Raw genomic sequence first — 27,076 nt, 5'->3', positions numbered from 1 at the left:
CCTGCTAGACCTATGAGTGCAAACATATGGTTTCTGTCCTTCTCTGCCTGGCTTACTTCACTCAGCATGACACCCTCAAGGTCCATCCACTTTCCTACAAAGGGCCATATGTCATTCCCTCTCATTGCCATGTAGTACTCCATCGTGAATATATACCACATCTTCTTGATCCATTCGTCAGGTGATGGACATTTAGGCTTGTTCCATGTTTTGGCTATTGTTGACATTGCTGCTATGAACATTGGGGTACATGTGCTCCTATGCCTCAGCATTTCTGTCTCTCTTGGGTAAATCCCCAGCAATGCTATTGCTGGGTCATAAGGGAGTTCTATCGATAGTTTTCTGAGGAAACTCCACACTGTTTTCCAGAGTGGCTGCACCAGTTTACATTGCCACCAACAATATTTCTATTATAAATAGGGAATCATCTGTTTTCCATTACTCTTTGTATTTTAATTTTGAGGATTATTTCTTTTTGACATTTGACGCTTTACTTTTCCAGTGCGATGGGCTGTTCTGTTGATAGCCTAAAATTCGTAGCTTCCTGGAAAGGCCGACTGCCAGAAGCAAAGCTGCAAATTAAGGTATGTTATTAATTTTTTATTTTTATCTGAGTCTAAAACTGATATTTCCAACTGTGACTCCAGTCTCCAGATGATTTCTGTCTTTAATGTAAGGTCAGCAGAAGTGGAGTGTATTTCCTATGTGAAACATCCACGATTCAGGATGAAACAACTTGTACAAAACAGTCTATTCTAATGCATAAACAGGAATCTTAGGGACACAACATATTTGAAAATGTAACTTTAGGTAAAAAATGATAAAAATCTTAAAGTTCTGTTGGGCTTCCTGCTCTACAATTCAGTTCAGTAAGTATGAACTGTACAATAAAGCATGTATAAAATATTGTTAACAACAAGCAGACCAAATCTGTCCTCAGGGAGCTTACAGTTTGATAGTGCATTGTCAATCAGGGCCGTCAGTGTTAGAAAAAAGGCAAGCCACCTTTTGCAGCATAAATGTTCCCTGGTAGCTTTCCTGTGAAAAATCCACTACTTTTATTATAATAACGGGGTATCTGTAGGTAATCATTTGAATGTTCTAACACAACTGGCGAAAAGTCTGCCGCAGAGCTCTCTCCCCAGTGATTCCCGCCTTTACACCAGCAGTGTTCCCTAGCCAACCTCCGGGCACCCAGGCCAGCACCCCGCCTACACGCTGCTGCCAGTGCCTCACCTGTAGCCGCTGCTGCATATGTCCCCCCAGCACTGCTTTAGGACACCCATCCCCCTTGTCCTGACCAGTCCAGCGCCTCCCATTGTAAATCCCCAGGATCTGTCCAGTGCAGCACATGTAGTTCAGTTTTTCTTTCTTTTTTTTTCCCTAATTTTTAAAAAGTCTATTTATTTTGAAAGATAGGGGGCAGCCAGCAGCAGAGAGAGAATCCCAAGAAGGCTCCACACTGTCAGCACAGATTCTGACACAGGGCTTGGGCCCATGAACCCTGAGATCACGACCTGAATCAAAATCAAGAGTCACATGCTCAAGTGACTGAGCCACCCAGGCGCCCCTAACTCTTTTTTATTATTCTTTCATCTCTGTGTGGCATGTGGAAGTTTTTCACTCAACTTTCTGACTTTTGTTCTCTTCTTAAAAAACTGATGTCAGAATTCTAAGCAAGGAGCATATAGTCTCCTTTAATTATGCTTTTCTTTCACCCTGTTGGAGAAAGAGTAACTTTTTAGCATTTTGGGTTTCTATTTCTATTAACCTAATGCCAACATAAGTATCTTTGTAACTAATACTATTTGTATTTTTTCTAAACAATCTGCTCAGTAAATAAGTGATAAAGTTTTTGCTGAAGTTGAGCACTCAGTCTGCAGCGACATCACTGTGAGCGCTGGTCTGGGTCTCCTGGTTTTAGGCTCAGATTGAATGCCATCCCCTCTGTTTTCATAACATTGGGCCTCCGTGGCCACCACGTAAGTGCTGCCTGTGGTCTTTAGAATGCGGCCACCGACATTTCCTGTCCGGCTGTGCTCTCACGGCTTCCCTGTTTCCGTGCAGATGGGCGGCCTGCTGCTGGAAGGCTGCAGCTTCGATGGGAGCCGGCTGTCCGAGAACCAGCACGACTCGCCCAGCGTGTCGCCCGTCCCCACCTGCTGTGTGGGCTGGATCTGCCAGGTAATGCGCCTCTGCCACTGACGGCGTGGGCGTGGCTTCTGTGCTTGCTCTACTCTCTAACGGATTTCTGGTCAACATATTGTTCCTTCTATCGTGTTTACAATGTATAGGACATTTTAAAATCTGTGTTTTGTTATGGAAAGAATGGCATTATCGTCTTTAATTTCTAAATCATGTATATCCTGGTAAGAGAAAACCCTCTCGTGATAATATGGATTGCCAGTGTTACGGTCCTGTGTTGTCACAGCCAGGCAGAAGTGGACAGTGTCAACCCGTTCATACACATCTCATTTCAGTCACACTGTCACCATGCTGGGCGTAGGCACAAGAAGAAAGCAGTCTTCTTCTTAAATGAAGTGCAGTTGACACACCATGTCACAGCAGTGTCAGGGGTGCCACACGGCGCTTCAGCTCCGTGCTGTGCTCCCTGTGAGCGAGGCCGCCGTCTGTCCCCACTCGGCACGGAACTTCGTCCGCGGTCTGCCCCGTGCTGTGCCCTTCATCCCCGCGACGCACTCATTCCCTAACCCATTCTGTCCACCCTGACCCCTGCACCCTCTGGCCACCACAGATTTTCTGTATTTATGGGTCTGCCTCTGTGGCATTTGTTCATTCATTTGATTTGTTTCTTAGATTCCACATAGAGATGGAACCCTATGGTATTTTTCTCTGACTTACTTCACTTTGCGTAACACACTCTTGGTTTATCCATATTGTCACAAATGGCAAGATCTCATTCGTTTTTATGGCGAGTTATCTCTTCTCTGTGTGTATGTACACACACACACTGTCCATTCATGCAGTGTGCTGTGTCCACTCATCTGTCCTCTCCCAGTAGACACAGAGGTTGCAGCCTCATCTTGGCTATTACAAATAATGCTGCAATAAATATAGGGGTATATTTATCATCTCAAATGAGTATTTTTGTTTTTCTTGAGTAGATTCGCAGTGGTGGAATTACTGAATAGTTATGGTACTTCTGCTTTGAGTTTCTTAAGTAACCTCCATACTGTTTTCCACAGTGGCTGCGCCAGTTTGCACTCCCCCCAGCAGTGCACAAAGGGTCCTCTTGTCCTCGGCAACACTTCCTACCCCCTTATCTTCCTGACACTCGCCATCATGGCAGGTGGAAGGCGGTAACTCACGGTGCTTCTTTGATGTTAGAGATTTTGAGCATCTTTTCATCTGTATGCTTTCTTGGAAAAACGTCTGTTCAGGTCCTTGATCTATTTTTTAATCAAAGTTCTTTATATATTTTGGATATTAATCCTTTATCAGATATATAATTGCAAATATCTTTATTCAGCAGGTTGCCTTTTTGTTTTATTGGTCATTTTCTTTGTTGTACAAAAGCATTTAATTTTGGTGTGGTTCCAGTACTTCATTTTTGCTTTTGGTTCCCTTACCTGAGGGAGACATACCTAGAAAAATGTTGTCGAAGCCCATAACCGAGAGCTTCTTGCCTGTGTTTGCTTCTAGGGGCTACAGGGTGTCGGATTTCACACTTAAGTCCTTGATCCATTTTAAGTTTATTTTTGTGTGTGGCGTAAGGAAGTGGTCCAGTTTCATTCTTCTGCAGGTCGTGGTCAGTTTTCCCAGCACCAGTTATTGCCAAGATTCTTGTTTTTGATTGTGTTTCCTTGTAGTCTTCTTCATGGGTGGACCATATGAGCTTGGGTTTCTTTCTGAGCTTTCTTTTCTATGATCCAGATGTCTCCTTTTGTTCTGATCACTGCAGCTTTGTAGTGTATCTTGGAATCTGGGATTGCGACACCTCCAACTTGGTTCTTCTTTCTCAAGATGGCTTTGGTTATTTAGGGTGTTTTGTGGGTCCATATGGATTTTAGGATTCTTTGTTCTAGTTCTGTGAAAAATGCTGTGGGTACTTTGATAGGGATTGCATTGAATCTGCAGATTGCTTTGAATTGTGTGGACCTTTTAACATTAATTTTTCTAATTCTCTCATTCCTGGTATGTTAACACTTGTTTGTGTCATCTTGCATTTCTTTCATCAGAGCTCTGTAGTTGTAGGTCACTGGTATTTCAACTCTGAGGTTGTTTTCCTAGGTGCTTTTTTTGTTTTGGTGCAACTATGAATAGAACGGTGTCTTTAGTTTCTCTGCTGTTTTGTTAAGTGTGCATAGAAATGCAACAGGCTTCTGTATATTAATTTCGTATCTTGCAACTTCACTGAATTCATTTATTTTAATGGTTTTTGGTAGAGTCTTTAGGGTTTTCTATAATATCCTGTTACATTCCAACATTGACAGTTTCAGTTCTTTACCATTTTGGATGCCATTTACTTCTTTCTGCTGTCTGACTGTTGTGTCCAGGACTTCCAGTATTACTTTGAATACTTGAGGTGGGAGTTGACTTCTCATCTGGTCCTTGATCTTAGAGGAAAAGCCCAGTTTCTCACTATTGAGTATGGTTAGCTGTACACTTGGTGTATATGGCCTTTATTATGTTGAGGTATGTTCCCAGTTAATCCCTTTTGATGAGAGTTTTTATCATGAATGGATGCTGAAATTTTTTTTTTTTTTTTGCTTTTCCTGCATCTATTGAGATGATCATATGATTGTTATCCTTAATTTTGCTAATGTGGACTACGACATGGAATGGTCTGCAGATCATTGGACCATCCTCGGGTCCCCAGAATAAATTCAACTCAATCATGCTGGATGATCCTTATAATTTATTATTGAATGTCCTTTGCTGATATTTTATTGAGGATTTTTGCTCTATATTCTTCAGGGATATTGGCCTGTATTTTTTTTTTGGTAGTGTTTTTGTCTCATTTTGATATCAGGTTTATGGTTTTGTAGAATGAATATGGAAGTTTTCCTTCCTCCTTAATTTTTTTGGGATACTTTATGGAGGATAGAGTCTTATTTAAATGTTTGGTAGACGGGCACCTGGGTGGTTCAGTCAGTTAAGCATCCAACTTCAGCTCAGGTCATGATCTCAAAGTTCATGGGTTCAAGCCCCGTATCAGGCTCTGTGTTGACAGGTTGGAGCTTGCTAACGATTCTCTCTCCCTCTGTCCCTCACTTGTGCTCTGTGTGTGTGTGTGTGTCTCTCTCGCTGAAGAATACACAAATGTAAATTCTTGGTAGAATTACTTGTGAAGTCATCTGGCCCTATACTTTTGTTTGTTGGGAGTTTTTGGACTACCAAAACTAAATTCAATTTAATTATTAGTATTTAGTTTGTTCAGATTTCCTATTTCTTCTTGATTCATTCTTGGAAGATTTTATGGTTCTAGGAGTCTCTCCATTTCTTCTAGATTGTCCAGTTTGGTGGCATATGCTTTTTCTTAATGTCATATTATGCTGTGTATTTCTAAGGTATTGCTTATTCTGTTTCACTTTTGACTTTATTTTGGGTCTTTCACTTGATGAATTTGGGTCAAGATGCATCAATCTTGTTGTCTTCTCGAAGAACCAATTCTCCTTTCACTGATCTTTTCCATTTGTTTTAGTATTTATTTCATATAATTCTGCTCTCATCTTTTTTTGCTTTGTTCTTTTTTTGTTAACAGTCTTTTATATGTAAGATTAGATTATTTGAGGTTACATTATTTAAATATTTGGTAGATGGTTTCCTGAGGCAGGCTTGCATCAATATAAATTTCCCTCTCTTAGAGGTGCTTTGGTTATGTGCCAATGTTTTTGGACTGATGTTTTTTCATTTTCATTTGTCACCATGAGTTGGTTTTAGATTTCCTTTTTTTCTTTTAATTTTTTAATGTTTGTTTATTTTTGAGAGAGAGGAAGACACAGAATCTGAAGCAGCCTCCAGGCTCTGAGCTATCAAGCACAGAGCCCGATCTAGGGTTTGAACCCATGAACTGTGAGATAATGACCTAGGCTGAAGTCAGATATCCAACTGCCCGAGTCCCCAGGCACCCCTGTTCCTTTTAGATTTCTGCACTGACCTGTTGGTAGCATATGGGTTAGCTTGTACCTGTTGGTTTTTTTTCAAATTTTTTCTTATATATATTCTCTTCTTTAATATATTTAGACTTGTCTAATAGGTGATTTGTTATAGGGAAAACTCCATGTCCACTTGAAGTGAATGTGTATTCTGTGGTGTTTGCATGTAATGTTCTGAATATATCTGGTCTAATATGTCATACAGAGAAATGGTTTCCTTATTTGTTTTTTGCCTGGATGATTTCTCTGTTGATGTAGCTGGTGTGTTAAAGTCGCCTACTATTATTGTATTATATCTGTTAATATTTGCTTTGTATTTAGATGTACAAATGTGGGATGCATATATATTCATAATTGTTACATGCTCTTGTTAGACTGATCCTGTTATCATTACACACTGCCCTTCCTTGCCTTGTTACAATTTTTGTTTTAAAGTCTGTTTTGTCTCACCTACATATTGCTGCCTCACGGTTTTTCATTTATTCCATTTTCATGAATTATCCATTTCCAGTCCGTGCAGGTCTGGGGTCTAAAGTGAGTGCCCCACAGGCAGTGTACGGATGGGTCTGGTTTTGTTAACCATTCCTTCATCCCATGTCTGTTGATTGAGCATTTAGACGATTTAAAGTAATTGTTGATGAGAATTATTGCCATTTTGTTCATCATTTTCTGGTGGTTTTTGTAGTTCTTTCTTTCATCATCTCTTGCTCTAGATGACTATCTGTAGTGTTCTGCTGGACTTTCCCTTCATTTTTTGTGTATCTGTTGTGCATTTTTGTTTTGTACTTACCATGAGGTTCATAGATAGGGTGCTAGGATTATAACAGTCTGTCTCATCTTCCTGGCCACATGAAGTTTGAATACATTCTAAAAGAACTTCATTTTTACTATCTCTAAGTCCCTTAACTCTAATTTTTAAAATAATTGATTTTACTATTTTGAACCTTCATTCTATCATTACTGTATGTTTGCTGTTACCAATAAAATAATTTCTGTCTGATTATAGAAGTCGTTTTTAACATTTAAGACTGTTTAGTAGTGATCAACTCCTTTTAGGTTTGTCTGGTAAACTCTTTCCCTCTCCTTCAACTCTGATTGGGAAGCTTGCAGGGTGAGGTATTTGTCTAGGTTTTATACCTTTCATCGCTTAGAATGTATCATGCACCTTGGATTTGCCATGCAAACTTTCTGTTGAAAAATCAGGTGATAGCCTCATGGGGTTCCCCTGATGTAACTAGCTGCTTCTCTCGTGGGCCTTTAAAAATTCTCTCTTTGTATCTAATAGTATTTTAATTGCTGTGTTTCATCATGTGGACCTCCATGGGTTCACCTTGTGTGGAACTCTCTGGGCTCCTTGAACATGGATGTCTGTTTCCTTACTCAGGTGATGGCAGCTTTCAGCTGCTACTCAAGTTTCCTGTCCCTTTCCCTTTCTTCTCCTGAGACTCCTAGAACACACATGTCGTCCAAGAGATCCCTCAGTTTACCTTCTTTTGCTGTGCAGTGCGGGCGTTTCCCATTACCCTGTCTTCCCAGTAGCTGATTGTTCTTCTGCATCCTCTAATCTACTGTTGATTCCCTCTAGAGTTGCATTTCAGTTAGTATATTCTTTATTTCTGATTGGTTCTTTTTCATAATTTCTTTTTGTTGAAGTTCTCACGGAGTTCATCTCTTCTCTTTATGACCATTACTTTGAACTCTATTGGTTACTGTGCTTACCTTCATTCCATTTAGTCCTTCTTTGAGGTTTTTTCTTGTTCTTTCATTTGAAGCACATTCTTCTGTTTCTTCATTTTACTTGGCTTCCTGTCCTCCCAGGAATCAGGCTGGCATCTGTTTCTACTAAGCGTGAATGGTCAGCACCTGTGTAGCCTGTGTGTGCCCAGTGACTGGGGTTGGCTGGCTGGAGCTCGGGCTTCCCTAGTGGGAAGGCAGTGGCTAATGTGGGCACAGGCTGAAGTCATCCCAGCCCCCTTCACACAGAGGGTGTCCTGGCAGGACAGCTGGTATGTCGTGGGGCCTTCTATGCCAGGGGGTGCCATGACACGTGAGCTGCAGGGTGTCACCATGGTGCCACAGCTGGGGCTGTAGTGAGTACAGGATTGAGGGGGAACTAACTCAGTCATGATCACCAGCCTCTCCACCCCAGAGTTCCAGCAGTGCCCCCACCATTCAGCAGATGGTGGAGACCGGATCTTTTATATTCTAGCTTTTCGTCCATGAGCTAGTGTGTCCAGAGCTGGGGAGGGGCCTGGGGATGGCTCCAGACCCCCTGCCTCATCGTGCTGTCAGGGTAGAGGGATTCCCTCGCCTTTCGACATGGAGAGTTCCGGCAGCTGTCCCCGATCCACAGGGCTCTAGGACCAGTGTCCTTACATTTCACTCGTCTGTTTAAACCATGGCTTTTCTTCTGTGCTTCTGTGTGAAGGAGTCTGCTCCTGGTCTCTTAGGACTGTCCCTGCTCTGCAGTTTGTCATGTGCAAGGACGTTTCATTACCAGCACCTGGTTCCCTTCTCTCTCTGCAGTGTCTCCTGTGCAGCCAGCCAAGGGTCTGGTGTAAGTCAGAATATTTATGTTTAAGAAATAAGGCCGTAGTAATAATCAGCAGTTGTTGCTGAGAGTTAACAGAACATCCTCTGACCTGAAAGAGCACACGTTTTTGTAGAATACTCCCTTTCCCCTGGTACCAGCTTCATTTTACCTGGGTAGAGTGACTTATCTGATAGAAAATGAAGTGGTTAATATTTATTTCAATCGATTAATTCTGGTAGGAAATCTATTTCAAAAAGTTGGTAAGTTAAAGATTGTACACAGGTAGGTGAACAAAACTGAAAGTTATATACAGAAGTTAAGGTTGGTATTTGCTAAGGGTTTTAAACCATAATGTGTAAAGTTGTATATAATCATAGAGATTAATTCAAATGGATCCAAATTAAGTGTTAGTTCTTTGGAAAACAAAATTAAATGCCATATAATGACCTTGGTGGAGGCACAAGTGGGAGGCGTAGAGGCCCCAGTGATAAAAGCAGAGCGTGGAGAGTAACCGAGTGATCATAACTGCAGAGGAAAAGGACCTGGGACAGCACTCACATCAGTGGCCAGAAACTGATGGCAAAAAAAAAAAAAAAAAAAAACACGGTAGTGGTACGGACGGTGCCAGTCTGTCACTGGGCCTCACGTGGACAGTGCCCGTCAGTGGGCTGTATGGAAAGCAACAGGACATTACAAGACTGAAAATTTATCGCTCCATACTATTTTACTTTATCATTTCTGTCCAATTTTACTTACATATTTTAAACATCAGGATTGGAATAGAGAGCTAAAAATAAATTAGAAAAATAGTCCTTGTACAGAGAGGTAAAATGAATTCAAATATTTAGCTAATGAAAGAAATGGCTCAAAGATATGATTCTTTTACTTTTATGAAAGGGCTTTCCTTCACAACAGAAGGATTTATGGTCTTCTCTGCTCCCCCCCCTTTCGGGAGCCTAAGGGCCGACTGGACAGTCCTACACAGTGCCCTTGTACAGGGATCACACAGAGAGCGGAACAACAAGAGGAACGAGATCAGGTGGGGGGAGGGAACCACCATGCTGGGGACTCCCGCAGTGAGGGACAGAGCCGAGGGACCCCAAACACACTCATCTGCCCTGGGGCATGGGAACAGCAGCAACAAGGATATTAGAGATCCTGCTCCAGGTCCCTGCCAGCAGGCCCTGGGTGGGAGGCCTGGGGGCGCCAGACACACCTTCCCAGCGCACGGTCAGAGCATACATGGGGCAGGGCCTAAGTGCCCCAGCCAGCCTATCTCAGCGCACTATGGGCTCCTGCGCCACCTTTCTCAGGCTCCAACCGAGGTGGTGGCCCCAGAGACGGCTCCAGCCACTGCACTGCAGTGATGCAGGCACATCTTACATACCCCAGAACGCTTCCATGGCCTGCTGCGGCTTCTGCAGCACATGGCGCTCTGAGACCTGCTGGCTCATGTCTCCTGCCGTTCCCAGAGGCCCATCCAGGTACCCGTGCCCATGCCTTTTTGGGTCCAGCTGCCCTCCAGGATGTCCCCAGTAGGGAGCATCAGAGAACACCCAGCCCACACCCCAGCTGACTGCAATCACCCTGTCAGGGTTTCCCGCGAGTGGAGCCCCTGGGACAGCCTAGCCGGTGCCAGTTCAAATCCAATCGCCATGTCAGAGTCCCCCCTGAGCAGAGTATGCTGTAGTCCCAGCTTCGGCTGAGCTGCTGGGGTGCCCCTTACCTAGAGCGCCCTGGGGCCCGCTGGCCCATGCTCCACTTTGCCTTCCAGCCTCATCAGGGTGCCCCCGCAACCCCTCTCAGCATGTCCCAGGGACCCCAGCCAGCTGGCTGAAGTCATCAGGCACACAGTCTGAAGTTCAGGTAGCTGTTGCACCTCATTTCAGGAACAACACACAGAAGGTCAAGCGCAATGGGTTGGAGCATACTCTGCCAACACAAGAACAAGACCTAACCCCCTAACTAGAACTAAATGAGGTAAGCAATACATCTGGCACAGAGTTTAAAGTAATGATCATAAAAATGCCTACCAGACTGAATAATGGAAGATCACAATGATAACATCAACAAACTTATGTTGATATATATTGATATATATTCAACTTATGTTGAATATATTTAGAAACCAATCATAATTGAAGAGTATGGTATCTGAAATGAAAAATGCACCAGAGTCAATCAACAGAGGATGCAGAAGAATGGATTGGTGATCTGAAAGACAAGGCCATGGAAAGCACCCAAGCCAAACAGTAAGAAGAAAAAAAATTTTAAAAGGATAGTGGAGGCATTGCCTAAGTAGCTCATATAGTTGAGTGTCAGACTTTGGCTTAGGTCATGATCTCACGGCCCATGGGTTCGAGCTCCACATCAGGCTCTGTGCTGACAGCTCACAGCCTGGAGCCTGCTTCCAATTCTGTGTCTCCCTCTCTCTCTCTGCCCTTCACCTACTTGCACTCTACCTCTGTCTCTTTTTTTTTTTTTTTAATTTTTAATTTTTTATTTATTTTTGATACAGAGAGAGAAGGAGACACAGAACCGGAAGCAGGCTCCAGGCTCTGAGCTAGCTGTCAGCACAGAGCCTGAGGCGGGGCTCGAACCCACAAACGTGAGATCTGACCTAAACTGAAGTCGGAGGCTTAACCGACTGAGCCACTCAGGCGCCCCTGTCTCTTTAAAAATTAAACAAACATTTAAAAAATGAGGGTAGGTTAAGGGTATCTTGGACAACACCAAGGAAGCAAACAAACATTAACATTATGGGAGTCCCAGAGAGGAAGAGAGAAAGAGGCAGAAAACTTATTTGAAGAAATTGTAGCTGAAAACTTACCTAATCTGAGGTAGCAGACATCCAGGGTCAGGAAGCATAGACTTCCAAACAAGATGAAACCAAGGAAGTCTACACCAATACTGAACAATTCAAATGACAAAAGTAGTTTTGAAGAGAAAATTTTAAAAGCAGCAACAGAGAAGCAGAAAGTTATATGCCAGGGAAACTCCTTAAAGCTATCAGCTGATTTTTCAGTAAAAGCTTTGAGGGCCAGATGAGAGTGGGATGATATATTCAAAGTGATGAAAAGAAAAACCTACAACAAAGAATACCCAGCAAATGTATCTTTCACAATTGAGTAGGAGTTTCCAAACAGAAGTTAAACAAGTTCATCACTGTAGTTGGCATGACAAAAAATGTTACAGGGATTTATTTAAGTAGAAGAGGAAAGGCTATAGTTAGAAATTAGAAAATTATGACTACAAAGATATAAAATGTCATAACTTAGAAATAAAATATGGAAGCTGGGGTAAAAAACGTTTTTTAGAATATGTTCAAACTCAAATGGCCATGAACCAAATATAGACTTGCTAAATACTCATGGCAACCACAAACCGAAAACGTAATACACAAAAATTTTATTTTTATTTTTTTAATGTTTGTTTATTTTTGGAGAAGAGAGAGAGAGAGAAAGAGCATGAGCGAGGGACAGGCAGAGAGAGAGGGAGATACAGAATCTGAAGCAGACTCCAGCTGAGCTGTCAGACAGAGCCTGACACAGGGCTCGAATTCACAAGCTGTGAGCTCATGACCAGAGCTAAAGTTGGAGGCTTAACCAACTGAGCCATTCTGGTGTCTCAATACACAAAAATTTTAAAAAGCCAATCACAGTTTTACAGAAACCCATCAATCAGTAATAAATAGGGCAAAAGGAAAAGCAGATAAGAGAACTACAAAAAAAACCCCAGAAAATAGTGAACAAAATGACAAAAAGTAACTGTTGATAGGAATTCACTTAAAGTATAAATGGTCTAAATGCTCTGATTAGTAAACACAGGGTGACTGAATGGATAAAAATACAAGACCCATCTATATACTGCCTATAAGAGACTCACTTGCAGACCTAGAGACACCACTAAAAGTGAAAGAATGAAAAAAGTGCCAGGGTAAAAACACTTATACAAAATAGACTTTAAAATAGACTGTAACAAGAGGGGCACCTGGGTGGCTCAGTCATGTAAGTGTACGACTTTGGCTCAGGTCGTGATCTCATGATTCGCGAGTTTGAGCCTCGCTTTCAGGCTCAGTGCTGACAGCTCACAGCCTGGAGTCTGCTTCGAATTCTGTGTCTCCCTCTCTGCCCCTCCCCTGCTCATGCTCTGTCGCTGTTTTAAAATAAACATTTTAAGAAGTTGAAATACAAAACAGACTTTAACAAGAAACAGAGAGGGGCATCACATAATGATAAAGGGGTCAGTCCATCAAGATTATGTAACAGTTGTATTTATGTACCCAAAATGAAAGCACCTGAATACTAAAACAAGTGTTCACAGACATTGATAGTAATATAATAGTAGGGGACTTTAATACCCACTTACATCATCCTTGCAGAAAATCAAGTGCATGATAAGCAGTGAGTAATGTATAGAATTGTTGAATCACAATACTGTACACCTGAAACTAATAGAACACAGTTTGTTAACTGTACTGGAACTTAAAGGATAAAATTTAAAAAACACACACAATGGTCCAAATTCTTTGGAACACAGGAAAAACCGTTCTAAGATGGAAATACCTATCTATTCAGTCCTTCCTCAAGAAACAAAAATTGCAAATAAACAACCTAACCTTGGACCTAAAGGAGCTATGAAAAGGAGAACAAACAAAACCCAAAAGCAGCAGAAGGAATGAAATGAAAATATTAGAGCAAAAATAAGTGATATAGAAACTAAAAGAAATAGGAGGTGTTTCTTTGAAAAGATCAACAAAATTGATAAACCTCTAGCCAGGCTCATCAAAAGAAAAAAAAGGACTTACATACAGAAAGTCACAAATGAAAGAGGAGAAATAACAAGACCACAGAAATACAAGCAATTGTAAGAAAATATTGTGAAAAATTGTACACCAAAAAATTGGAACTGAGAAGAAATTCACAAATTTCTAGAAGTGTATGAACTAACAAAACTGAACCAGGAAGAAACAGAAAATTTGAACAGACTGATTACCAGCAATGAAATTGAATCATAATCAGTAATCCCAACAAACAAAAATTGAGGGCCAGATGGCTTCCCAAGGTAATTCTACCAAACATTTAAAGAGTTAATACCTATTCTGCTCAAACTATTAAAAAAAAAAAATAGAAAAGGGTGGAAAATTTCCAAATTCATTCTACAAGGCCAGCATTACCCTGAGAGCAAAACCAGATAATGGCCTATAGTTTTCTTTTCTATTAAAGTCTTTATCTCTCATGAACATGGATGCAAATATTCTTAATAAAATACTAGCAAACCAAATCGAACAGTACATTTAAAAAAAAATCATTCACCACAATCAGGTTGGATCTATTTCCATAATGAATGCAAGGATGGTTCAATATTTTCAAATCAGTCAACATGATACATCACATCAATAAGAGAAATGATAAAAAATACCCTTTCAGTATTTGTAGAAAACGCATTTGACAGAATACAACATCCATTTATGATTAAAGGCCTCAACAGAGTAGATTTAGAGGGAACCTAACGCCCCATAATAAAGGTCATGTATGAAAAACTGACAGTGAACATCATATTCAATGGTAAAAAACTGAGAGCTTTTCACAAGACAAGGTTGTCCACTCTCACCACTTGTATACAACATAGTCCTGGAAGTCATAGACACAGCAAGCAAACAACAAAAATCAAAGTCATCCTAATCAATAAGGAAGAAGTCAAACTTTGATTTGCAGGTCATGACATGATACTATAGAGAATATTCTAAAGACTCCACTGAAAAACCACTTAGAACTGATCAATGTATTCAATAAAGTAACAGAATACAAAATCAATGTAAAGAAATACATGGCATTACATCAGGGAAATGCAAATCAAAACTACCATGAGATACTACTTCATACCTTGTCAGAATGGCTAAAATCAGCAACACAAGAAGCAACAAGATTGGCAAGGGTATGGAGAAAAAGGAACCCTTGTTCACTGCTGGTAGGAATGCAGCCACTGTGGAAAACAGTATGGAGGTTCCTCAAAAAGTTAAAAAACAGAACTATCCTACCATCCAGTAATCACACTCCTGAGTGTTTACCAAAATATACAAAACACTAGTTCAAAGGGATACATACATCCCTGTGGTTTTATAATACCATTACTTAATAGTAGCCAAAGTATGGAAGCAGCCCAAGTTTCCGTGGACAGATGAATGAATAAAGAAGATGCAGGGTGTGCATGTGTGTGTGCATGTGAGCACGTGCACACAATGGAATGTTACTCAGCCATAAAAAAATCAGTCTTGCCATTTTCAACAATGTGGATGGAACCAGAGAGCATTATGCTAAGTGAAATAAGCTGGAGAAAGACAAATAGGATACGATTTCACTCATATATGGAATTAAGAAACAAAATAAATGGGCAAAGGTATTTTAAAAAAAGAGGAAGAGACAAGCCAGGAAACAGACTCTATGTAAGTCTAGGGAACACACTGAAGGTTACTGGGTGCGGGCAGGGAAGGGTATTGGTGGCAGAACTGGTATTAAGGAGCGCACTTGTCATGAGGCACACTGAGTGATGTATGTATTTAACAAAGAATTCCATTGCATTTCTATACACTGATAATGAAGCAGCAGAAAGAAATTAAGAAACCAATCCCCCTCTAAATTTACAATTTACTATTGTACCCCACATGATAAGATACCTAAGAATAAACCTAACGAAAGAGGTAGAAGACTTATACTCTGAAAATCATAAAACATCAATAGAAGAAATTGAAGATGACACAAAGAAACAAGCACAGTTCATGCTCATGGATGGGAAGAGAAAATGTTGTTAAAATGTCTATTCTGTCCAAAACAATCTACACATTTAATGCAATCCCTAACAAAATATGAACAGCACTTTTTGTGGAACTAAAATAAACAATCATAAAGTATGTATAGAACCAGAAAACCCAAAAGCCAAAGCAATACTGAAAGAAAAAGCAGGAGGTATCACAATTCCAGACTTATGTTACAAAACTATAGTAATCAAAACAGTATGGTACTGGCACAAGAACAGACATATAGAACAATGGCACAGAACAGAAGGCCCAAAAGTAAAACCACATTTATATGGTCAATTAATCTATGACAAAGGAGCCAAGAGTATTCAATGGAAAAAAAACATCTCTTCAACAAATGGTTTTGGGAAAACTAGAGAGCAACATGCGAAAGAATGAAACTGGACCATTTTCTTACACCACAGACAAAAATAAACTCAAAATGGATTGAGGACCTAAATGTGAGACAGGCAACCATGAAAATCATGGAAGAGAACACAGGCAGCAATTTCCCTGACATTGGTCATTGCAGCTTCTTACTAGGTATATGTCTCTTGGGCAAGGGAAACAGAAGAAAAATAAACTCTCAGGGCTACATCAAAATAAAAACCTTCTGCACAGCAAAGAAAACCACCAACAAAACTAAAAGACAGCCTGCTGAATGGGAGAAGATATTTGCAAGTAACATATCCAATAAAGGGTTACTATCCAAAATACATAAAAAACTTATCCAACTCAACACACACACAAAAGTAATCAATTAAAAATGGAAAGAAGACATGACAGATATTTCTCCAAAGATGACATACAGTAGCCAACAGATATTTGAAAAGATGTTCAACATCACTCAGCATCAGAGAAAAACAAATCAAAGCCACCATCAGATATCACCTCACATCTGTCAGAATGGCCAAAATGAAAAACACAGGAGACAGCAAGTGGTGTTGAGGATATGAAGAAAATGTTAGTCTCATGCACTGTTGGTGGGAATTTAATTTGATACAGTTACTGTGGAAGACAGTAAGGAAGTTCTTCAAATATTTAAAAATAGAACTACCCTGGAATTTAGTAATTACACTACTGGATGTTTATCCAAAGAATATGAAGACACTAATTTAAAAAGGTACGTGCAACTCCAATGTTATCTACAGAAGCCAAGATACTGAAGCAACAAAATGTCCATCAGTAGGTGACTGGATAAAGATGTGGTGTACACACACACACACACTGGGATATTACTCAGCCATAAAAATGAATGAAACCCTTCCATTTGCAATGACGTGGATAGAACACGAGAATACAATGCTAAGTGAAATAAGCAAGTCAGAGAAAGACGACTACCATATGATTTCACTCATATGTAGAATTTAAGAAACAAAAATTAACAAAAAAAGAGAGAAACCAAAGAACATTCTTAACTATAGAGAATAAACTGGTACTTAACATAAGGGAGGTCAATGTGAGAATGGGTGAAATAGGTCATAGGGAGTAAGATTACACTTCTTTTGAGCACTGAGTAATAGTAATATATGGAACTGTTGAATCACTATATTGTATATTTGAAACTTATGTAACACTCCAGGTTAACTATTCTTCAATTAAAATAAATAAATTTAAAAAGAAAATTCCATTTACCGTTGCATGAAAAATTAAATAAGGCGGTGAAAGACCTATAGTCTGCAAACTATATAACATTAAGTAAATCGAAGATGACACAATTACAAAGATATTCCATTCCCAAGGAGTAAAAGAGTACTGTTAAATGTGCATATTACTGAAAGGATTCAATACAGTCCTCATTAAAATACCAACACTTTTATTTTATCTAGAATAAATAATACTAAAATTTGTATGGAACTACAATAGACCCCAAATAGCTTAAGCACTCCTGAGCAAGAACAAGTCTGGAGGCATCACAATCCCAGATTTCAAAATATAATACAAATCTTTAGTAATCAAAACACTATGGTACTAGCCCAGAAACAGACACACGGATCAGTGGAACAGAATTGAGAACCAGAAATAAACTTGTGCTTATGTGATCAATGAATAGATAGCAAGGGAAGCAATAATGCACAATGTGAGAAAAACATCTCTTCAATAAATGTTGCTGGGAAAACTGGACCACTTTCTTACACCATAGACAAAAATAAACTCAAAACAGATTAAAGACCAAAATGTGAGACAAGAAACCATAAAACTCCTATCAGCAAATAGAGGCAGTAATTTCTTTGACATCAGCTGTTGCAACATTTTTTTAGATGTGTCTTAACAGGCTAGGGAAACAAAAATAAAAGCAGTCTATTGAAGTTACACCAGAAATAAAAAGTTTTTGTGCAGTGAAAGAAACCTCTACAAAATGAAAAGACAGTCTACTCAATTGGAGAAGATATTTGCAAATGATATATCCAATAAGTGGTTAATACCCAAAATATATGGAAAATTTATTCAGTTCAAGATCAGAAGAAACAATCTCATTAAAAATGGGCAGAAGAAATGAACAGATGTTTCTCCAAAGAAGACATCCAGATGGCCAACAGACACATGAAAAGATGCTCAACGTCAGTCATCATCAGGAAGGGCAAATCGAAACTACACTAAGATACCACCTCAAACCTGTTAGAATAGCTAAAATCAACAACATGCAAAACAATAGGTTCTGGTGAAATGTGGAGAAAAAGTCTCATGCACTGCTGGTGGGAATGTAAGTTGATGCAGTCACTGTAGAAGACATTATGGAGCTTCCTTAAAATATTAAGAATAGACTTACCCTACTATCCACGAATTCATCTACTCGGTATTTATCCAAAGAAAATGAAAACACTAATTCAAAAAAGGTACATGCACCCTTGTGTTCCTTGCATTATGTACAAGAGCCAAGATAATGGATGCAACCAAGTGTTCAATAGATGCATGGAGAAGATGTAGTCTACAATCTACAATGGACCATTTCTCAACCATAAAAAAGAATGAAATATTGACATTTGTGACAATGTGGATGCACCCACAGGGTATTATGATAATTTAAAGAAGTCAGAGAAAGACAAATACCATAGGATTTCACTTCTATGAGGAATCTAAAAAATAAAAATTACACATAAATACAAAACATAAACAGACCCAAAACTACAGAGAGCAAACTGAGGGCTGTCAGAGGGGTCGTTTGACTTGTGCGTGATTTCCCATGGTTACGATAGCCCACAGCTGAGAAAAGTAGGGCATGATATGGGAAAATTATATGAAGTTCAGATCAGTCTCCACAAATACAATCTCAGGGGAACAGCCCTGCCAGCGAGGGGGGTCTCGTCTGCTTTCAGACAAGAGCTGCCTTGAGGAATCATGTCGGAGACCACAGGACTCCAACTCTCCACCTTCTGCTTGGTCGAAGCATTATTTTATCTAAGAAAAAAAGTTTAGGGCAGCTGTAGATGTTTTAATATGTTTTACAGAATTTAGGGGAGGGGAGAGAACATTAACATTTTAATGCATTTTTACTAGGAGAGAAGGAGCCAGCATAAAAAGAAAGGAGGCATCACATCAATTTATGTAAGCCAGTAAAAAAAAAAATTTACTTTATCCACTTATTCTTAAAGCTACTTTATGGCAGAGGCTTACACTCCTCTGATAAACTCATAGGAAATAATGCGGTTCAAAACTTTGGGGAATCTTCCCCCTTTGGGGCAGAAGAAGGTGTCTTCCCACATTGTTTCCTCCATTATCGGCCCCCTGGTGGCCCTGGGTAGCTCCCTTCCTGCAGGAGCGCAACCCCTCACTGTCTCAAGAGCATTGTAGATTGCTGGCCACCCTGCCGTGTTCGGCGTGCAGTGCCAGCTGAAGGGTAGGAGCAGGGGGTTCTCCCGCTCCTCTTGGGGGAGGAGGGTCTACCAATGCTTCTGTTATAAATGCAGTGCTCTTTGCCAATTAAAGATAGAAGTAAGAATTCTCAGGAGGAATTATGAACAATGCCCATGAAGCTGTTCTCCTGGTTTTCCTCTGCACGCCATCTGTGTGCAGTAAGGTAATGTTGTTCATTACACAGTCATGCATTCACGATGCAGATGCTTAGCGTTGCCCCACTTCTAGCTCAAGAATCAGGGTTCAAATAATCTAGGTGCAAAGTGAGATTATCTGAGGGGGTTTTACCCAAAAAAGCACTTGCTTTCTCTAAAGCATTTCCCAAAACTGTTGCACATGACATTATTCCATAATAGTTCTCTGGGAAACCCTATGCAGCCCAAATTTAATAAACACAGCATGGCCTGCTTACCCTTGAAAATTCATCATGTGTTTGAGAATATCAGCAGATGCCACCACAGACAGTTCGACTTCAGAAACAACTGCCTGCCTAGGAAAATCAGACTAAAAGTGATTCTGCACGCTGCTCACAGAAGTCTGTTACTTTTAATAAAAATATAAACACGTCAGTAGATGTTTGCTCAAAGCTCTGTCTTTAGATGCACTCTGGTTTAACATAATAAATATTAACATATTTTCTATGGGACTGTTTTCTCCCTTAGGAACTTGCTATGAAAACAGTGTTATTAGCATTACATTGCTAAAAAATACGAGGAAAGTATTTCTCTATCGAAGTATATTTTAAAGGATAACTAGACATTCTTGACCAAACAGCATCCAGTACTCAGTGCTGGCAAGGTGTTCATTTCCTGGTTTGAAATATTGTTCTCAAGTTACATTGCTGAATTGTGCCACTTGCATGTACATTAAAGGTCAGATTTTCTAGTATCTTCTTTTCTAAAAAATGTTTTAGAATAAGTTAGCTGGACTTTATGCATAAACTGATTAAAAAGGCCACCCTGGCCAGCTCAGTGGGTAGAGGATGCAACTCTTGACCTCAGGGTTGTGGGTTCGAGCCCCATATTGGGCATGGAGGTTACTTAAATATAAAATCTTAGAGGAAATAAAAGGAAATAGAATAAAACATATTGACTACATACCTAAAACAATCAACCTAGATAATTTTTTATCCTGTGTTGTCTTACTTTGTTGTTTTCTTTGGTTTGTCGGTGAGGTTGTTTGCCCCTATATCCTTTTGCCTTTTGTAAAACATATTGTCTTCCTTCCTTCCAGTATTAGCCTGCTGCCTGCACACATGTGCATTTCTAAGTTACTCTCCCAAGTTCGGGCAGGAGCAGGAAATCCACATTTTAGCCTCATTCCTGAACTAAGCTAACCAGCTTCTCTTTTAATAAAGTAGGATGTATGAACATATTAACCACTTTAATCAGTATACAGGTTTTTAATTATTAAATTTTAATAATGTCAAACTGCTTTGTGTTCATGGCCTATAATATTGTGAGGCTTCCTAATGTGTCTCCTCATTTGCATTCATTTGTGTTTGTTAATAGCATTCAGTGAGTTTATTAATTGTTATTAGTGCAATTTTAGTTTCATGTAAATATTTCAGCCCAGCAGGGTCTTACTTAAGCTTTGTCTGTGACAAGAAACATATCAAAGTGGGAATTGGGTCCTAAGAATTTAATTCAGCTAAACAATATCAGTGGGGCTTCTGTCTGCACAAGGTCCTGTGCTAACAGCAGGAATTTCGAAGGACTTAGCTCTGCTTCTCTGACCTGAGTAAGTCCATTTCACTGCTTCACAGGTTCTAATGCTTACCATGGAAGATTTTGAGAAATGACGAGCAAAGTTGTGGGAAGCAACAGTGGGCTGGGTGAAACAGGTGGTGGGGTTTCAGGGTACACCAGCCTGATGAACACAGAGCTGGGGTTCGGCGTATGCTGCTCTGATGAGCACTGAGAGCTGGGGCTCGGGGTCCGCCGCCCTGATGAGCACTGACAACTATACACAGCTTTTGACTCACAGTGTGCATTGCTAGGAGAACACTTTGTGCTACATACGTTTGAATAAAAAATGTCAATAACAATGACAAAGAGCTGAGCACAGTACCAGAGGGGAGCGGGAACAACAGTACTGCTTTGTTTGAAAACATGGTGTGAGGGGCGCCTGGTGGGTCCGTCGTTTAAGTGTCTGACTCTTGATTTCTGCTCAGGTCCTGATCTTGTGGTTCATAAGTTTGAGCCCCATGTTGGGCTCTGTGCTGAGAGTGCAGAGACTGCTCTCATTCCTTCTCTCTGCCCCTTGCCCTGCATGCTTGCTCGCTTGCTCACTCTCGCTCGCTCTCTCTCAAAAATAAACAATTAAAAATAAAATAAAAAAATAAAACCCTGTAGGTTTTGGTAGCAAGATTTGGACCCCCACTTTACAACAAAAATCAAGCAGGACTGGAAGGATTTGGAAATACATGCAGCAACTAGAAAATGGATAGTGAAGGTGTGAAATATCAGTTTTGCATCACTGTTAAGTCCTAATTTAAGACCACGTGGCATCACAGTGAAGAGAAAGGACTAGCACTGTGACATTCAGTACGGCGTTTCTATCCTCATGTCTCCCATCGAAGTGAGAGCCAGCAAAGCTAGTGTCTGGTGGCAGAAGGATACAATTTAAGACCCTTCTGGGGACTGTAAATAGGCATTCATAGACTTAGAGAATTTCAACCCTAGAAGTGTAATGTGTCTGTGCTCTCTACTGAGGAATGTGAAGGTACAGGGCTGCACTAGGTTATTAGCTTCAGGAGTGGCTGAGTAGTCATGAAAATTATAGAAGCTTCTAGAACCTGAAGCTCTGCCAAGTAAGCAGTATTGAAGAAGAGGGAAGAAATTAGGCAACAGCTAATAATGGAAAAATTCTCTCGACTCTAAATCCTGCATTTTCTGAGGTCCAAGTGAGGATTCATGCTCTTCATTCATCTTTGTAAGTTTAACATATCCCGGAGGAATATTTTATTCTGATTTTCCAAAATACTCATTTCCCCAAAAGCTACAGGCTCTGTATTTGATGAATACATTGTTTTCTAAGCTGAATTTTAAGCTTCAAAGATTATTATTCTCTTTATTTGGGTCTATACTAAAATGCCTCCATAATTCTAAGCATGACAGTAGCATATAAAATGCTGCTAAGTGAAATGGATGAAAACCAATAGAATAACTGATACAAAAAGAAAAAAAAATTGGATGCAGGGCAGATGGTCTTTTTATGTATTTGAGCAATGATTCTCCACAGAGAATGGGTTTTGTTCTGTGTAAATCAGGTTAAGATTTAAGCATGTTACGAATGAATGAGCTTTCAAAGGGACTTAACTGACTTAGATCAAGTACCAGAAGAGGCAGAGAAGCAAGACAGTGTTTTCGGGTGTATGTGCATGTGTGTATGTGTGTGTGTGTGTTTAAGGGGGGTGTATATCGGAAAAGATAATGAACATTTCATGTAATGCCCACTTAGCCTTAAAAATAGAATGCTTGTTGTAAACTTTTCCACGAAGGAGAAAGGTTTTTTTGTTTCTGTCTGTCCTAACACCAGCCATGATGTATAGGGGGTGCTAAAAAAGCTGTGATTTTTTTTTGTCAGTTGATCTAAAAATTGGTTAGAGTAAAAACAATGATTTGTATATGTAGCCCAAAGAATTAGAGATAATGGATAAATACTTTATATCTGAATTATTTAATGCATCATTGAATCCGTTCAGCATCCTATTATGTGGACAAGTACCCTTTAGAAATAGAAAAACTGGTGCTCAGAGAGTGATCGACTTACAGTCAGGTACTCCAGAGCCCGAAGATGATTCATTTCCATAAATGCTCCTGCCTTCTCTTTTGAAAGTGATGGGAAAACTCAACCTCCTAGTGCCAGTGTTCACATGCCAGACCCCTTCTCTGGCTGACTGTCTGGGGCTCCTTACCATGGTGGGGCCTCTGTGGGTTTCCCATTCTCCAAGAATATAATTCTAGAATGAGTTCAACTTTCCCCTTAGGTCTCATTTCAACTAAGAGGTAATTCATTAGTTGAATAAAATTATATATAAACTCAAAAAAGGCATTAATCCAAAATTTGAATTGGAAATTCCATGAACTCGTGATATTTTTCTTTAAAAAAATATGTGCTTATAAGCGTCAGTCTCAGAGTAAGCCTCAGGGGGGACGAGAGTGATCCTGGTACCCATGTCACAATCCCTGCCACCACTTCCCATTGAAGGAATCAAGGACCTCAGCATAGTGACCTGACCCCTGAGACAGCAGCGGTGCAAGATGGGCCGGAACACACTGACATATGGAAAGCAAGAAAGCTATTTAAGATGACTTGACACCCATCAAAAAAACAAAAAATAAATACCTAAGAGCCAATTTAAAAAGCTACCCCTCATATCAGATAAAGGGCTAGTATCCAAAATCTACAAGGAACTCACTAAACAACACCTGAAAAACGAATAATCCAGTGAAGAAATGGGCAGAAGATCTTAACAGACACTTCTCCAAAGAGGACATCCAGATGGCCTACAGGCACATGAAACAATGCTCAGCATCACTCATCATCAGGGAAATACAAATCAAAACCACACTGAGATACCATCTCACACCGGTCAGAGTCGCAAAAATGAACAAATCAAGAGACTATAGATGCTGGTGAGGATGTGGAGAAACAGGCACCCTCCTACACTGTTGGTGGGAGTGTAAACTGGCGCAGCCACTCTGGAAAACAGTACGGAGGTTCCTCAAAAAACTATCGATAGAACTCCCTTATGACCCAGCAATAGCACTGCTATGGATTTACCCAAGGGATACAGAGATGCTGATGCATAGGAGTGCAGGTACCCCAGTGTTCATAGTGGCACTTTCTACAATAGCCAAATCATGGAAAGAGCTTAAATGTCCATCACCTGATGAGTGGATCAAGAAGATGTGGTATATATACACAATGGAGTATTACATGGCAATGAGAAAGAATGAAATCTGGCCATTTGTAGCAAAGTGAATGGACCTTGAGGGTGTCATGCTGAGTGAAAATAAGTCCAGCGGAGAAGGACAGATACCATATGTTTTCACTTACAAGGTCTAACAGGAGAAACCTAACAGTACCATAGGAAGGGGAAGGGGGAAAGAGAGTTGGGGAGAGAGGGACATAAATCATGAGACTATTGAATACTGAAAATGAACCGAGGGCTGAAGGGGGATGGGGGGAAGGGGGTCACTTGTGGGGAGAAGTACTGGGTGTTATATGGAAACCAATTTGACAATAAACTGTTATTTAAAAAAATTTTTTTAAATAAAAATATAAAAAGCTACCCCTGTGCAAAGACTGATAATTTTAATCGCAATCTGATAAAAATGGCACTGAGCTGAAGCACACCAGGTATGCTGAAATCCACCAATTCATCGTAATACTTTTAAAGAAGGAGGAAGTCATTAATCACCTTTACAGCATACTAGGGAACAAATTTACTTTGAAAGCACATAAATAGAGGGAACTTAGGGGCATTTATTCAGCTTTTTCTAAGTAAATGATACCTCATGATGATCTAAAGATTGGAAACAGGAGTTTCTCTCTGTAGATCCATGTCTTCCTGGACTTGAAGGGTTAATGGGATTAGATTACTGTTTTGTGATCCTGAATGTGATATAATCTTGTGGCTCCTAAGATCTTAAAAGAGAGAGAACCAAGTATCAAGTGCCTACTAATGACAGCATATAGCGCCACCTTTGCAGGGTTATTGCCAAAAATTGAATCTGAATCTAAACTCACCTCCAGATCCAGTTCACAGGAATACAGGGAACATGACGCCATGGGAATGGAGCCAGCCAGGGTATGGTTTCTTCAGCAATCAACTTCCAGGAAAACAGGAGGAAAAACCTATAAATTGAGAATTAAGAGACACATCAACAAACTGCAACATGTGGACTTCATGTGAATTATGGTTCCAGCAGCAACAAGGTAGAAGCAGGTGTATAATAGAGAGAAGAGGACATTAAGGAAGTCCTGTTGGGGAGGATCCGAGATGGTGACAGGAGAAGACCCTAACTCCTCTCCTCACAGACACACATGGGGTCACCACCGACGCACAGGGCCAGCTGAGCAGCATGTGCAGGACAGAGGATAGAGGGACCATGGAGAGAAGAGCAGGAGGGACCACGCCCCGTCCCCACCACTATCCACAGCTGGAGGGCCTGAGCGATGCTGAGCAGATTGGTCCACCCTGGGGCACAGGAACGAGGGCAGCTGTGATTTAAAGGACCCAGTCCTGGGGTGTCTGCCCAACAGTGGGGGACGTGTGGACCTCTCCTGGATTGGGGGAGGGGAGTCTGGCTGGAACCACTGTAATGTTCCCTGTCCATGTTGATAGCGCTGGCTACGGGGACCCTGGCCAGCCAGCTGCCTTAGCGAGTCCTGGGCCCCTCGCCTGCACCAGCCCCAGCCCTCCTACATTGGCCCTAGCACAGCACACAGCAGACACACCCCGACAACACCCATCGTAGCTCCAGAGATCCTGCCAAGGTGACAAGTACACGCCTGACCTCTACCCACTTCAGCTCCCCATGACTCACCAGACACCCCTTGTGACACACCCTGGGGTCTCCCTGCCCAGCCCTGCTTCAGCAGCACCTGTCCTGTGAGGAGCCCCTGGCCACGTCACCTTCAGCTCTGGCTGTCCCACTGGGGTGACTGCAGTGAGGGACACCCCAGTACCCCAGCCCACAACAGTCCACCTCCACACAGTCTCCACTGGGACAATGCCCACAGCGGCTTTCAAGACCTAAAAGCTTTCCATGTAATTCATAGGAAGTCCAACAAAATGAGAAGAATGCATTTCAAATGAAAGAACAAGACAAAAATCTATGAAAAGAACTAAACAAATAATCATAAAGCTAGTGTGAAGGTTAAAAGAAGTAGTACCCTCACTTATATAAAAAATTAGTTTAAGGACTCACAAAATATGAAGACGTGACAGTGTGACATTGTGTTTGACGGGTCAAACGTGGAGGGAAGTGAAGATGCACTTTTGGACCGTGTGTGAACTGAAGCGCCAGTCATCCGAATGCAGACCACTCTCCAGGTGTGGTTTCAAACCAGAGCGTGTGTGGGGTGACTTGCCGCTGAGGCCTGAGACATGAGTGGGGTGCTGCCACGGCCCCCTCCTGGCCTCAGCGGCTGCTCCTGCACAAAATCCAGGCCCAGCCTACAGTGCCCCACATTTAGGTGCCTCGTTCGGCCGGGCCCATGGGTTCCCCCCTTGGCCTTGGAGATCTGGTTACATCCCCTGTGCTGGGCAGGAGGGCACACTTGCTGCAGGTGGGCTTCTGCAGGTGATGGCCTCAGAGCCACAGCAGTGCTCAGTGTGCAGGTCTCACTGAGATGCTCTCCACATGACGATGTTCCCTTCGTCATCTCGTTTCCACGGCTGGACTGAAGAGCTCGACTCCTGCAGAGTTAGGGTGCTCTCTGTCTCATGGCCACCGCAGATGAAAACCTGTAGTAGATAAACCAAAACACACGCCGCGGCGGAACTCCAGCCCAACGCTAAAGACCACCCTCAGTCCTGAAAGAGGAGGGCACAAGGGGGAGCAGAGGGCACCAAACAACCAGCAAACTGTTAACAAAACAGCAGTAATTGGGGCGCCCGGGTGGCTCATTCGATTGAGCCTCCAACCCCTGCTCACATTTCAGGTCACAATCTCACAGTTCGTGAGTTGGAGCCCTTACATTGGACTCTTTGCTGACAGTGTTAGGGGTGCTTGGGATTCTCTGTCAACCGCCCCCCCC

General features: G+C 41.2%; 1 protein-coding gene across 2 annotated transcripts in view; it reads left to right on the top strand.

Moving 5' to 3' along the window:
* Positions 1 to 27,076, top strand: part of DYNC2H1 (dynein cytoplasmic 2 heavy chain 1) — a 312,370-nt gene that overhangs the window by 284,609 nt on the left and 685 nt on the right. For both annotated transcript variants that reach the window (XM_029956592.1, XM_029956591.1), the window contains 2 exons: positions 503 to 584; positions 2,068 to 2,184. In XM_029956592.1, the coding sequence (XP_029812452.1) occupies positions 503 to 584; positions 2,068 to 2,184 (199 nt within the window). The remainder of the gene's footprint in view (positions 1 to 502; positions 585 to 2,067; positions 2,185 to 27,076) is intronic.

This window comes from Suricata suricatta, chromosome 11 (assembly GCF_006229205.1).
Source record: "Suricata suricatta isolate VVHF042 chromosome 11, meerkat_22Aug2017_6uvM2_HiC, whole genome shotgun sequence".
NCBI classification, from domain to species: Eukaryota; Metazoa; Chordata; class Mammalia; order Carnivora; family Herpestidae; genus Suricata; species Suricata suricatta.
This window is presented reverse-complemented; position numbering and strand designations above follow the sequence as displayed.